The sequence below is a fragment of the Gossypium arboreum genome, chromosome 7 (genome assembly GCF_025698485.1).
Source record: "Gossypium arboreum isolate Shixiya-1 chromosome 7, ASM2569848v2, whole genome shotgun sequence".
Lineage (NCBI taxonomy): Eukaryota > Viridiplantae > Streptophyta > Magnoliopsida > Malvales > Malvaceae > Gossypium > Gossypium arboreum.
The window spans coordinates 100,948,338-100,964,029 of NC_069076.1; the positions used below are offsets into that span (position 1 = coordinate 100,948,338).

General features: G+C 31.5%; 3 protein-coding genes across 4 annotated transcripts; all 3 read right to left on the reverse strand.

The window, feature by feature from the left end:
• Positions 1-65: 65 nt before the first annotated feature.
• On the reverse strand, positions 66-2,376 carry LOC108482001 (40S ribosomal protein S20-2-like). Its single transcript, XM_017785142.2, has 4 exons — positions 2,224-2,376; positions 1,398-1,534; positions 1,122-1,235; positions 66-474 (listed from the first exon to the last, which is right to left on the reverse strand). The coding sequence occupies exons 2-4, from the start codon at positions 1,507-1,509 to the stop codon at positions 332-334; spliced, it is 369 nt and encodes a 122-aa protein (XP_017640631.1). The 5' UTR covers positions 1,510-1,534; positions 2,224-2,376; the 3' UTR covers positions 66-331.
• A 4,259-nt stretch (positions 2,377-6,635) lies between these two features.
• On the reverse strand, positions 6,636-7,944 carry LOC108472017 (protein LPA2). The gene is made up of 2 exons (XM_017773548.2): positions 7,330-7,944; positions 6,636-7,016 (listed from the first exon to the last, which is right to left on the reverse strand). The coding sequence occupies exons 1-2, from the start codon at positions 7,727-7,729 to the stop codon at positions 6,871-6,873; spliced, it is 546 nt and encodes a 181-aa protein (XP_017629037.1). The 5' UTR covers positions 7,730-7,944; the 3' UTR covers positions 6,636-6,870.
• Positions 7,945-9,414: 1,470 nt separating this feature from the next.
• Positions 9,415-11,942, reverse strand: LOC108485291 (protein CHUP1, chloroplastic-like). 2 transcript variants are annotated; one of them, XM_053030510.1, is made up of 4 exons: positions 11,649-11,942; positions 11,493-11,560; positions 10,823-11,428; positions 9,415-10,442 (listed from the first exon to the last, which is right to left on the reverse strand). In XM_053030510.1, exons 1-4 carry the CDS (start codon positions 11,752-11,754, stop codon positions 9,471-9,473), a joined length of 1,752 nt encoding a protein of 583 aa, XP_052886470.1. In that variant the 5' UTR covers positions 11,755-11,942; the 3' UTR covers positions 9,415-9,470. The 2 variants fall into 2 exon arrangements, with proteins under 2 accessions (XP_052886470.1, XP_017644605.1); XM_017789116.2 differs by having other exon boundaries at positions 10,823-11,419; positions 11,649-11,941.
• Positions 11,943-15,692: the final 3,750 nt, after the last annotated feature.

A 15,692-nucleotide genomic window follows, 5' to 3' on the forward strand; every position in this document is an offset into this window, starting at 1 on the left:
CTATTTCGTTATTCTCATTCCCATAATCGACCCTCCACTAAGCAAAATGAAAATGAAGCAGCTAGTTTCGTGATATTTAATGTCAAATAATGCAATAAACAAAATCATCCAGACATGATCTTTTTAGGTAACAAAAAGGAAAGAGAATCCAGAGCCACAGGACAAAATAGAACCTTAACTTTAATACTAGCATGGGAAAATCACAAACTACAAAAGCCCTGTAACCAACCACTCAAGCTTAAGATTATTTAGGACATCGAGGGCTATATCAGATGGAAGTCTTCTAATTGACTAAAACTAGTGGTTGCCAAAAAGCATAAGTGAGGCATATTTAAGAATCTGCGATGGTAACCTCCACCTCAACACCAGGTTCAATGGTGATAGAGGTGATCTGCTTGACCACATCAGGGGAGCTGAAAAGATCAATAACTCGCTTGTGAACACGGAGCTCAAATCTATCCCATGTGTTTGTTCCTACAAAGGAGCCAAATAGTTCAATAAATTGTCCAAACAAATTGTGTACATCAAACATTTAGCGTACATGAATTTCTTATGATTTAAATCAGACTGCATGTCACTCCCCAATCATAAACAATGGATAAATCAACAAATACAGTCAACAACCAAGATCCTAACAGTTAGGATTCATACTCATTACTAGAGTAGAGGGCATCCAACTAAAAAGAATAGATTTTGACATATATATCTAATCCATTTATGTAGGCCAAACAAGAAAACAAGCAAAGAGTAGCACAAGCATTCAAAAATCGAATTACTAGGACAAGTTTATATGTATAAACATGCAAAAAAGGTTGCAAATGATAGTCCCTAATGATTGTTACAAAATAAATTAAGAAATTAAAAAGATGGATGGATACTAAGAAAAGAAAAAGTAGAGAAGAGCACAAGCACATACATATACTTGTAATCTTACAAGATGCTGGGATTACCAAGCAAACCAGAAAGATAGCAGAACCTTATTTTCTAATATAAGATATAATCTCTAGCTTTCGGCTCCAAGGGAAAAGGGAAACACAGAATTGTTTATGGAAAGTGTAGTTAAAACATATTTTCAAGAAAAGAAACAGACTTGAATAAAAGAAATTAACATAAGTAACTACCTTCACCACAGGGAGACTTCCTCGTTGTGATGTGAAGAACCTTGGTGGGCATTCTCACTGGCCCCTTAACCCTCAGTCTCTTATCCTTGGCACCACGAACCAAATCAGCACAAACTATCAATCAAACAGAAACACTTTAGACTAACAAATACTATTTAGTTCAATTGGATATCAAACATCCTACATGAAATCACACCATGAAAAAGAATTTTAATAACAAGGCCCATAACATAATAAATGAAACTACAATCATTTTAGCATAAAAGAAATCCATACCTTTCTCAAGGTTTTTCACATTCTTGGAGGAGAGAGTGATCCTGATCTTGTGAATCTGCTCCTGGGACTCCTCCAAACCAGGTTTGGTCGGCTTCATTGTAGCATAAGCCATTGTTCTTAACTCAAACTTTTGGCTTCTGCTAGGACAGTAAGTCAATCACTTGCAATGAATAAAAACTCCTCATACAAATTAATTCACAAAGTTCAAAATTGAAAAAAGCTTTATTAACAATATGGCTCCTAAACTACACCCCAATTCCCATATAGGTATTTAAAGTGTTTTCTGTAACTAAATTATCAATTATCCTAGTTTACCCCATAAAACAATAACATCCCATAAGAATGTGAGGCATTGCACATTGATAATTTAGTTTCCACATCTAACAAAAAAAAAAGAAGCACAAGCTTTACCAAGATGGGAATTGGGGTATAGTTCAGGGGCCAATTTGCTAACAATGCCTAAATAAAAGCATAGGATTCAATAACTAGATTCTAAGTACTAAACCTAAGAAGAGAACTATCATATTCCATACAACCTTCAAACCTAGAACTATCTATAAAAAAAAAAATAAGGTTATATGCGACAAAAAGCAAGTCCTTTTCCAATAAGACAATACATTGCAGTAACGTAAAAGGTCGAATTCAAAGGTTAGCGGGTTTGAACTTGTTTGATCGAAGATCAAGCCTTGCAACATATATAAAATAGATAGGAAAACCTTCTAAGTAGAATAAAAAATAAAATAAAATAAAATAACAGCATAAAGAAGAATTCTAAGTCCCTGTTGTGAAGCAAGCTTTTTACACATCAAAATAAAAAGAGAGAAACCTGGAAGAAGGGAGCAAAGGGGAACGTCAAGCCACTGCTGCCTCTATTCTCAAAAGCGACGGAGGAATGAGATAAAAGCCTTGTACAAGATATATAGGTGCGGAGTGGAGCTGAACTTTATTGCCAGCGCTAGGGTTTTTGATGGACCAAATGCGTTTCGGGTCGGGTTACAGATATTTGACTCAACTCAACTAGGAACGTTTTGGGTTTGGGCTTTTTCAATACTTTTTCGGTTTTGGTTCACAACGGACGATCCAACATTAAAAGGTAAAATAATTTTTTTTTAAAAAAGCCAATTTAGCATTGGATTTTTCTTTAAGGTAAATTGTTCCTTATTCACCCTAAATAGTGATATTTTTATTTTGAAGGTTCTAAATTATTATTATTATTTTGTTCACTTCTAAAGATAAATTAATCAAATTTGATCAGTCCACCATTAAATGATAATAAAAAGATTAATAGTATATTTTCACACATTGCTTTGGGGTGACCAAAATAAGAGCACCCCTATTTAGAGTGATTAACAGGTAGCTTACCCTAATTTTAGAGTGATTAACACGAAAATGCACAATCAACATTTTGTTGTCATTTAACGGTAGAGTGACCAATTTGATAAAAAAATATTTTGAAGTTACTAAAATAATAATAACTTCTATTTAGAGTGGTTAACGAAATAATTTACCCTTTCATTTCTAAGCAAATTTATTTCATATAATACTAATTAAATAACCTTCACCTTGAAATTTAAGTTTTCTTTTAAAAGAGAATCGTTATCGTGACCAAAAAAAATTTAATATTAAAGGAAAGTTCATAAAAAATAAATGTAAAAAAACTAGTATGTCCACAAAATTAAATCATATAGACTTACCAATAAAATAAAATATGGCCTTTTACATGTTAAAAAAGAGCCTTTTATCTTGCTCTTCCTTAATTCAAACATGTTTTCAAGTTTTCATTAGAGACAAACAGAGGATAGGGAGAGATGAAAATTGTTTGAAGTTGCATTACTATTGTCTACGTCAAGCATGCGTGAATATGCGCCTAAATCACATGTATCATATTTTATAAAGAAAGAAGCTCTAAATGATATCAACATATAGTTAAAACTAGTCACATTTGATAAGTTCGCAATTGTCCTATTTAGACCATTATGGAATAAAAGAAGACCTTTTCTATATAGAGGCAAAAGACCTGCCAACAAAAATAGAGGCAGAAGAATCAGATAGTTTTTTAACCCTAAATTTGGTAATTAGGCTCATATTAAATTTGTATTTTTTTTATCTACTTCATTATTTAAATTTGGTAACTAGATTTATTTTGGTTTCCGAACTTGAAAAATATAAAAATTTAATGATATGACACTCTGAAATTATGCCACGTCAGCACTTGAAAATTAAAAAACTTATATAATCAAGCGATGACGTGGTACAATATTAAAATGTCACATATAGTGTTTTAATAATTGGATTAGTGGTTGAACTGATCAAACCATTAGTTCCCGATTCAATCAGTTTAATCAGTTCAAATGCTAGACCAACAATAACTAAATAAAAAATTAAAAAAGCATAACAATTAAAAACTATTAAACTAGTTTAACTTGTTCAACTACTGGTTTTTGTCTTAATTATTTACTTTTATCTGTTTCTGATTCAATTAGTTCAACCTTTTTGTTTTGATCAGTATACTAGTCGATTCTTGATCCAATTAATCCGAGCGACCAATCCAATCATGTTATAAGAATACTAGTCACATCATTAAATCTTAATAGAATCCAAGCTTAGGGGCCAAAATAGATATAGTTGCCAAGTTCAAATACCAACGTGAATAAAAAAAGGTACAAGTACCAAAATGGACCCAATTGAATTTGGCTCCAAAAATTATATTATCCTTTTTTAAGTGTTGCTTTTATGGTCAATCATTTGTCTGATTTACTTAGCCAAACACTGAATTGTAATGAGAGCAACTGAAACCAAATGTTAAAAGCAGCATCTTCTTTAACAAATCATATAGTATGGAAGATCTTTAGTTAATTGAATACAAATGACCACACCAAGTAAATGTTCTGTTCAAGTAACAAGCTCATCCATCCAACCATCTCTGGTTCTGTCCCTTCTGGTTGTAATCTGCTATGCCAACGCTGTACAATTTTAGTTCATGGTGACATGCTGAATAATATAGACTACGGTGCTATGCTGTCATTTGTAAACTACACCAAATATCGCATATAGCATTGTAGCTTTTATTTAAGAGGGAACTGACCGGTGCATAGTTACCCTAAATCATAAGTAATTAACAACGACAGCATTCTCAATCTGATAAGCAATACTTTAAATTCAAAGCTCCACTGTATCCAATTTCAAGAGCTTAACCCATCTCCAAACTGTTTTACCAGACTTACTGGAGACATTGATCTCACTAAATTTTTGCCCCCTCACTGTTGGATGATGCATTTTTCTGACTCACCCCCACTTATTTAATGCTTTCCATCATATGCAGGAGAATATTTTCTTGCTCTGCTTTCAGCTGAATCACCAACTATCAAAAACCAAAGATCATATTTGCAAGAGAAATTCGAGTTGGAAAGAGCACAAACAGACATGAATGTGAGAGTCTAAGAAATGGTCCACGGGAAAAAACAATATCAATATGAGACCGGTGGATGCCCATTTACCACTATTAATATCTTACCAGAACAATGAAACTGACTATAAATTTTGCTTCTAACATACAACTGTACAATTATGTGTCAAAGTTGATGATCATCAATGAACAAAGTCCACCAAAATAAAAGGTACATATGGAATGCGTCATGCAGCAACCTAACCTGTAGATTTTATTGGTTCCTAGAGCTTTCAAACATTGTACAAATTAGGAGGTTGGTAAGCATCTTCATTGTTGCAGGACAAAGGAGGTAGAGGCCTCCCCGCTAGGATAGTAATTTGGAACAAGAAGCAATTATTCCACATTATTAAGCTGTAGTTCTATGCTAAGATCAAGAAACAAGAGAAGGAAAAAAGAATAGTAGCAATCAATATTGAATAAAGGGGAAGAAGAGAGCTTGTCAAAAAGTGGGAAACTGATGCAAATAATTTACAATAGAAAAGTAAATGAGGTAACAAAGATCTTCTTATGGAGCCGGCACAAAATTGGTACAAAATATACCGAAATTAGAACCAGCATGCGAAGTTCAATAATGATGACCTAAACGAACTGATACATAGGCCTTAAACTAACTCATGCAGAGCAATTGAAAGTTTTAATGATTTGAGGCTTTTAAGTGGTACATTAGAAGAAAAGAGGCATTTTCGTATTCAAGAATGGATGTCTTTCAGAAAGGATTATATACTACAACGAATTAAAACTCTTACACCCAGGAATTTACCTTCTTCATTCAATGAATAAGCTATGTACTCCCTTTATCCAATCTATTACGATCAAATCCTATTACTTCTCAAAAGAATATAAGACATTGGAACAGAAATGAATAAATAGATCTCCTGCACTCCTTTCACATATTTCTTTGTTATAACTTTCTATTAAATAGTAAGCCTTTCTATATACCATAAAAAATCTCGTAAAACGTAAAACTCCTTATTAGCTCAATTCCGAATTGAAGTTTAGCTATTCTATTGTTCATTTTCTTATTGTATAGTATTTGATGTTACCTACAGGCTACAGTCTGGAGATTGAAGCCTTTATCAGGAATAAGGCGTAAGCTTTTATGTGATCAATCCATTGAGACCAGCATGCAGTTAGACAATGCTGTAGTTGGAGACAAACTAAAACTTGCATTATCAGTTCTGACAGACAGCAAAAATTGGCTAAAACTAGAGTTCAATGAATAACAGAAATAATAAATACAATGTTTCCAAATACTCGAATCAGAAAGAGGAGATTTAAGTGGCTGCAACAAGACCTAGCTAGTCAAAGTTCCGTTGGCTGCAAAATGTCTTACAACTGGCATATTTGTAGATGATGGAGAACTAATCTGCTTGGATTTTGAACAAATTGATGCACACTGAGTTGTTCATCCCACTCTTCTGGAAGGAAACAGTATTTTTTATTTGTTATTCATAAACTCTTTTACCTAAGACATAGTGGGTCCAACGTAGCTACAAGAAAACAGAACTATTGGTCACCTTGAAGAGCATAGCACCAAGCTTACACGCATCATAGCCAGCAAGTAAGCATATGGAAAATAAAAATCTCAGTAAATTTAGACAACAAAAAACAGAAACGAGTCTTTGGGATTTGAAGAAGCAAGCAGCAAAACTTAGTTGTCAAATTTTAATATCAAAGTAAGGAAATTCCTTGTAAACTGCATGATTGTTTTTTCAGGTAAAAGAAGTTAAGAAATTACCATGCCATGCTTTCAAAGATTCCAGACATATAATAGAATCAAAACAGTTGCATTTATTAAGACGCACTATTTGTGCAGCTGTTTCAATGGCCAATTAAGACACAGCTGCATCAGCAGATCACTAAAAAGGATGGTTAATATTCCTTGCATGAGATTCATTTCTGGTTAATACAATTTGCTTCACAAGGAAAGCACTAAAACTGAAAGTTCTGCCTTCAGGAATGTACAAATGCTCACTTTCTTTTCAAGACAGCAGTCCACTCTTACAGTATTATACGAATTACTATTTACTTTTGGTCCTTGAGTTTCTCATTTTCCAGGTACTTCAACACTCCATACGCAACAGTTCCAGCAAGAAACAAGATAACAGTTGGGGTGAAAGATGGGTACAAGTACTTCACAAAGAACTTATCCCATTCTTCTGGTAGGAAGCCTGTAAATAAAAACAGCTTATAAGTTATTTGGGATGACAACTTATAGCTTCATAGAAATCATTCCCATACTTTGACATATAAAGCTTTATGGAAATGCGACTTATCACTATGCATTTATCAAGGGTTAAAAAGCCTAGTAAAGCAGTTCTGAAGGCCCCCAGTTTTCTAATGAAACAGAAAGCAGTGTTTCTCCTAAAAATGTTCAATTTCAATCTTATTTTACCTAAAATAAGGTTCGATTTTATACGACAAAGAAATGGGTAACTTTCAATAAGCAGCAAAACGGCGTATAGTAGTGATTTGTAGAAAAACCTGAAGCAGCAAGAACAATGCCTTGGACAAGAATGATCCCACCAAGCCCCAACCATGCCAGTAGAAAAGCACTCTCATTTTTCCTCTGTTCCTCAGCCTTAGCCTCTTCCTCTTTGGTGAGGAAAGCAGGTTTCTCAACAGGCGACCGCCTTATTATAGACGCCCTCTCTCTTTTTCCCTTGGGCTTCTTTTTGTTGCTTCCGCTGCTTGGGGAGGGTGAGGAGCCAAACCCTTGGCCAGGTACGACGGCCTTCTTGGAAGAGGAGGTGGGGTCAGGAGTGGGGTCGGCGTCGACGGTGGGCTTCTTGGATTTGATTGAAAATTTGGGTTTGGGGAAGAGGGAGTGGCGGTGATAGACTGTGTTAGCCAAATAAGATGGGGTGTGGATTTGTAGAGCCATTTTCAGTTTTAGTTGGTTAAACAGTACTCCAGCCTGAGCTTCATCTTTTTGTCAACCTGGATTTTTGGGGTTATTATCTCATATCTTTCACCATAAAAATCTAGTATTTATGTTTACGCCCCCTTTAATTCTTTTTTTTTTTTTGTGCTTTCCAAAACTTTGGGAGTATCTACTGATATTGTTGAGAAGGGGAATCGACGCAAGTCTTCAAAGTGTAATTCTCTTGGGCAGCTGATCTGAAATGTCAATAACTAAAGGTATTGTCTCTATGTTGGAATTTTTTTTCTCTACCTTCCTATTTTGAATCACCAATCAAGGCCTTATATAGGATAAACAAACTTGATGGTTTATTTTGAATGGGTGGTGAGATTGGTTCTGAAGAAATTAAAAATAATTGTAATTGTAAAATTAGTTATTATAGAAGTGAGATTAAGTATTATAATAACAAGATTAAAAACAGTGGCGAGATACATATTTAAATTCAATATTGCAGCGGTGATAGTGAGATAAATGTAAAAATGACCATAACACTAAATTAAAATAAGCTTATATATAATAATTCAAAAAAAACACTAAAACCATATATATTAAATAATAAATATAAATTAAATTTATATTAACGTTGAATGATAATTAAAAATATTAAAATGTTTGAAATATGAGAGACATTAATTTAAAATATATTTATAATATAAAAATGATTAAAAATAATAATTAAAAGGATTAAAACCATATAAATAAATATTAAAATTATATTTATCATAATAAAATTTTACATACTTATTGGATTTTTATATAAAACAAATCTTAGATATAATAACATAATTAATAATTTTTTCATTATAATTACTATATTTATATTTAGAATATATTCAATATTTATAAAATTCTCTTTCAAACCAAAAGTTTGTAAAATCAAGCCCCAATCTCCATAAACTCAATGTAACATTAAAATGGAATAAAAAATAAAACAAAGAGTACGAGGGCTTGAATAAAAATATAAGTTTGAAAAATGAGTTTTGATAAATTTATTTTTTAAATAGGTCAAGTTTCGGGTAAGTATTTTGGGGTCGAAAAAAATTGCTGCTGTTTTTTACTGTTTTTTATTGTTTTGCTATCATTTTGTTATTAAATTGCTACCATTTTTTAATGTTTAGATATTGTATAACTCTTATTTTATTATTAATTTTGTTACTATTTTAAAAGTATTCGCTACTAAATTGTATTTATTTTAGTGTTATTTAAAATTTTTTAATTTGTTGGGAAATATTTATTTTAATATTTTTAATATATTATATTTTTAAATTTATTTTTATAAAAAATAATATAAAAAAATTTAATACAAGCAGGCTAGGCCAGGCTCAGGTTTTAGCATTTTTATCCGGATCAAACTTAAATAAAATTTTAAACTTATTTTTCGAGTTAGTCCCAGACTTAGAAAACGGGCCTAAATTTTATACTTGATCCGACCCAGCCCAGCCCATAATCACCTTTATTCCGCGGCCAAACAACCTTGGTGGACACTTGATGTCCTGATGTGGTTTGGGAACTCCGGTGTCCAATGGGTAGGGTTCGAAATTCCCTCCCACAATCACTTAAATTACTTAATTTATTGCATGGGCCACGTCAATCTTGAACATTGGAGAATAACTTTTTTGCTACATATCCAAGCCAGGGAGGACATCTTTGAGAAAGTTATCAGCTGATAGAAGCATTTGCTGCCCTCTGCTTCATTAATATGTCAAGATTTGTATATCATTGCAGAAAGAAGTAAGAAGCATAGAAGTAAAACAAATACAAAAAATAGAAAAGCAAATATACGAGGGCTTATCAGGGATTCCATCTTATTTTCCTTACGAATGACATTGGAAATGCTTGGATGCAGCTCTCCATCTGGTTGAGCATTTTCTATCCAGCTAACTTCTCGGGCATCACGTTCATTCTCGTCAATGGATCTCCTATTTGAACCACTTGACTGGTCTGGCTCTACCAGAGAAGCCTCAGACAATGGGAATTCCTGTTTCTCTCCAGCCAATGCAGATTGAGACTCTACTACGCCCTTCTTCACACTCAATCTATCCTCGGGGACTAAAGAAACAATTCCCTTCTCATCCAATAACCCTTCTACTGATTTTGCCAAAACTATCTTTACTGATGAAACTGCTTCCACATCAGCATTGAATGAAACTCGCCTTACTTTTGTAAGATTTGGCATTTCCATAGTTTCAGTAAATTCCTTTGAAGGCAACATTGAAGTGGAAAACCTGCGTATGATGCCAGTTCTGTCCGCAGGACTTCCAATGGAGGACTTGTTTGGTGATGAAACAACACTAGAACCGTCATCCATGCTTCTCCAACATGTGCTAGAATTCTTGCTAATGCTTCTCTGGCTACTTGAAGAGCTATCAATGGTGCTACTATCTATCTCTTCACTATCAGTTGATGAAGTATATGACCAAGTGCTGTTCGTGTCGGGGTATTGTGTAATTATCTTGCTAGTTTTCTGGTCTGAAGCCTTCTGAACTTCCTTTTCCGAGGTCTTTCTTGATGATGTTTGATATTCTTTGATTTCAGCCCTCAAGCAAACATTAAGCCAACGTTGGTACACTAGTTCCTCAACCATGTCAAATCTACTCTTCTGCAGTATGTTAACTTTGTTTGCAAGGTCCCCATTGGCCTGCCTCAGTGCACTAATCTTGCCAATAGTCTTATTCTGCAACAGCACCATTTAAGAAGCAAACCTTTCAGATTCAATCAATAATGTGTTCTGGTAGGTGCATCACAGTTCAGTGTGAACTCAATATAGAATCATAATACAGGCATATATATGTACTCATGTGTGAATATAAAACAGGTAAGCCCTTTTTTTTCATATATTTGGACGTTCATACCTGTGCTCATGTTTGAATATGTACTAGACACGATATTTCGGAACCGAAAAGGGCCTATATACACCCTAGTGCTAAGTGTAAACAATTTTATTATCCCAATTCAGGATTTTAGAGCCACATGAGAACAAGCCGATTAGCAGTCATTTGCGCAAACACTGAAACTTGCAGATAGCAAGAAAACGAAATCCAAAATTAAATTAACCTGTGTCATGTAAGAAAGTGCAGATAGTTTAGCATGAGCAGCATATAACTTGACAAAAATTTCCCTCTTTTCAAGCTCAAGTTCTTTGTTTCTCCTCCTCTTTTTAATAACTTCTAATTCAATATTTTTAATATCTTCAAGCCTGCTCTTAACCAAAGCATCTCCAGAAGAGGTTTCAATGGCTGTAAATCCGGATAATTGCTCTTCAAGCAAAATTATCTGCCCCTTTATCTGGCTACCACTGCCATTTTTCCTCTGCAATTCCTCTATCAACTGCTTTGCCATGTCTAGCTGCTTCATTCCCACGTTACCCTGCCTTATAATTTCTTGAAGATCCTTTATCTCAGCCTTAAGTGCAGAAATTGTGAAATTGAGCTTGCCAATTTCTGCAGTTTTGCGAGTTAAATCCTTCTGCAAATAAGCAATGCATGACAACTTCTCTTTTAGACTATGCAACTCAAGCAGTTTCCTTTCAAGGGTCAATCTCCTGCTCTGCAACTCCTTAATGGGACTCTGTGAATGCTCTATTTCTGTATTTGGGTTCAAATTCTTTGTGTTAACCACTTCAGTCTCCTCCTCATTTTGCATGTCCTCTTCCTGCAAGAACTTTGTTTTTTCATTAGACTTACGTATAAGAGTGAAAAACATTGAAAGGGATAAGATGAAGTACTGAAATATCATCTCCAAACTTTTCTCCTCCCAATTCCTCCGTTTCTTGAGTGCTTGAGCAACCTTTTCCTAAAAGCATGCCAATGCCAACAAATTAGCTGTAAACTAACAATACGCATGCATACATACATACATATATATATATATATTAACAGACCTGAAAGCATAGAATGTTGCTTCTTTAACCGCTTCTTGGTATTGAGTGGAGAAACAGCGAAAGCAGCAAGTGAAGCAACAACTAAGATGCTGACCCGGAATATCATTTAGCTTCCTCACAGTTCATAGCATTACTTTAAAGAGTTAAAAAGTTGATAGGGTAACTCAAGATACTTGGGGTCAAGAAGCTCTAATAGATTGCCACTGTTTTCACCATCACATCCAATAGTTCTGATGATATTTAGGTACCTCACTATGCTCACAAAATATAGTGATAGATCTCATCACCAAGAAGTGGCTCAACTTTGTCCTTGTACGACTATTTAATGCCATTTGGAAGAACATGAAACTATCTGTCTCCAATACTAAAGAACAGGCCCACAGCCATCACCAACATCACTCACTTAGTCGGTAGTAGAAAATTATGATGCTTTCCAGTACATCAGCCAGAATTTGCACTTTTTATCAACTACTTTTCGGTTATATTCATTCTCTATAAACCATTGAATATGATAAATTGTTTAATTTTATAAAATATTATAAATGTGGATGTTAATTTTTTATTTTTTACTTAATATAATAATTTCAACAAAAATTATTAAATAAGATAAGTAGCTTTGTATCTACTTATCACTTAATATAAAAATATTAAGTTAATTTTATTTTATTAAAATTTTATCCAAAACTATACAAAATAATATAAAATATTATATTAGTAAGACTAAAACTAATAAATAATTAAATTTAAGAATTAATATTTACTTTTATCAGATAATATAATTTTTAATCTAAATTTAGTATTCATATAGTGTTGTTTGATCACATGAGAAATTATGTGCTTTAAATTTAAGAATGGAAATTTTAGTTCAAAATTTAAAATTGCTTCAAAACACACGTGCATAATAATAATAATAATAATAATAATAATAATAATAATAATAATAATAATAATAATAATATATTACAAGTGCCAAATTTATATTATAAAATTGTTTGTATTGTTAGTAAAAATTAATTTCACCTTATTAATATAGTATTTTATATTATTTTAGATAATTTTAAATAAAATTTAATTTTTAACCAAAGTAAAGAGATGATTTATGTTAAATATATATTTAAAAATTAATTTAATCATTTAAACATAAGTAGATATTAACTACATATTTTATTTAATATTTTTATCGAACATATTTAAAAATTAAATATTAAAATTTCTTATTAAATAGTTTTTCTATAATGATTAATTTTTAGCAATAAAAATTTTAATTTATCAAACTACATCTCAAATATTGCCTTCAATCCCTGCATACGTGGTAAATCATATTAATTTCTTCAATCCCTGCATACCTTGGTGTTTATTTCTTCTTTCTTTTTTCATATCAAGTTGAACTTGTCAAAATCAAATTAATTTAGTAAATTTCACTTTTGATGTTTTAAATTTTACAATATTTTAATTTAGTAACTGGTAAAATTATATTTTGACTCTCACGATAAAATTTTAATATAATTCTTTAAAAATTATAAAGATATAAGCTATTAAAATTAAGAAATTACATTTTAACTCTCATAAAATATATAACTTAATTTCACTAAAAAAATGCTTTGGCTTTGCCACTAAACCATCATTTGAACTAAATTTGAACTTATAAAAATATGTGGTTGTTTCTAACGCAATATAAGAGGCAGTCAAATTTTGAGAGTTTTCAATAGATCTTTTAAGTCATTCTTAGTATGGAAAAAACTATCATATTGTATCACGATAACAATGTGGCAATAGTTAAAACTAAGGAAATTACAAGAAATCACAAGAGGAAAAACACATTAATTGCAAATATCATATTATACAAGAGGCGGTGGTTGATTGAATAGAAGATGTAGTCAAAATTGCATTTGAAGACAATAATGCGGATACGTTTACCAATACTTTGGTGTCTTAGAGTTTTGAGAAACATCTTGGAGCCTATGGGTATCAAAGTATGGCTTTACTTCATTAAAGTAAGTAGGTGATTGTTCAGATTTGTGCCTTTAGTGTAGTGATTTCATCATTCTACTTGCAATTTTCGAATTGATTGAATGAACAAAGTTTTATATAATAAATTATATATATTTGTATGGTTGTCCTCAATGATTTTTTTAATGAAACATAAAATGTATAAGCAAATCTTTGATTACCTAAGTTTTATTTAATATAAAGTTGCATTATAACCATTATAATGAGTAAATTATAATGCGATAAGACAACTTATATTAGCATGTAATCTAAATTGTTTATAGTCCATAGGAATTAAACGAAGCAATTGATTCAAGGGATTATTATATTGGTTATCGAAGCAGTTGGCTCCCAAAAATAGAAATATAGGTGCTATTGTTTATGATATATAATAAGGAGATTAGTCATGCTTGTCGAAACCATTTTTTTGAAAAAACGGGGATCGACTTTGGTTTTTGAAAATAAAAGAATATGGGAGTCGCCACTAGTCTTTTTTGTTTAGGTGTGATCAGATCACCTAGAAATTTGGTCATTTTAATAAAACATTTTGATTTACTAAAACAACGATTTTGGTCTACGAAATTTGAAAAAACAGGTTCGGGAGTCGGTTACGTACGAGGAAGGATTAGCACCCTCGTAACGCCCAAAATTGGTACCTATTGATTAATTAACGTCTTAATGTCGAAATTTAAAAACTCGAAAAGAATTTAGAATACGATCTCTTTTTTATGTTGATCTTTACGAAGAATTTGCTTGAGTAAATTGAAATGGATTCTAAAGACCTTCTTGTTCCGAAGTAATAAAATGTCACATCCAGTATGTTAGGACACAACATTTCAGACCCTCGAGAATAAGTTGGCCTTTTGATTTTCAAAACTCACATGTTTTAATTTTAAAAGGTTATTCGGTTATTTGGATCAAACGAGAAAAATTGAAACCCAGTACGTTAGGGCACGATCTCTCAAATTTCTAAAATACAGAATATTTCTTTTACTAAAAATCCTTTTTTTTTATGAGCTTAGATAAAAGAAATTAACAAAATAAAAATAAATTTAATCTATTATGTTTAAAAGGAGATAATTTAAAATCTGAAAGTCATACATGGCTAATAATAATAGTGCAACGTTCATTCGAAGTACCAATGACAATATATTGAATGCTAAAAATAATACACGGCATTGATGTTAATTCATCACAATGTATATATGTGTATAGACAATAACAATGATAATGACACAAATTAATAATATGTCAACAAAAGTAATACTAGTATCGATAATAACAATAATGATAATAAAACCTAATTTTTAAAATATATTGAGAGTAATATGTGAATAAAAAATAAGCAAAATAAATAAATAAATAAATAGAAGGACAAAACAAAAAAAAAGAATAATAGGTAAAAATAAATAAAAATGAAACAAAGGAAATATTAAGTAAAGAAAATAAATAAATAAGTTAAAATAAAAACGAAGTTATGGATATGATGTGAAACTATATATAATAATAATAATAATAATAATAATAATAGGCAATAAGATAACAATAACAGTGAAAATAAAACCAAATAAATAATAATAATAAAAGGAATGAAAGAAACAGTAAATAAACAAATTACAATAATTAAAAATAAAAATAAATGAATAACATATACAGATAATAGACAAACAGGCGAATGAATGCAACGAAGGGAATGATGAATTTATAAACAAGAAAGTAAATGAATAAATAAACGAATTAAAATAAGGACTTAATTTTAACTTAAGTAAAATTAAAGAAACAAACTATAAATAAATAAAAATATAATAGTTATAAATAATTAATAAATAAGTATTAGGTGAAAACAAAACTTTGAATATAACAAAGGTAAATAAATAGTAAGACAAATGAATAAAAAAAATTAGGTTATATAAAATCTAAAAGGATTGAAATTGATTAAATAAAGGATGAAATCGAAACTAAAATAAACTTGAAAGGATAAATTATAAATAAATAAAAGAAAAGGGCAAACGGGGGGCCAAAATAAAAAGCGCGCCAAGACAGAGGGACTAACAG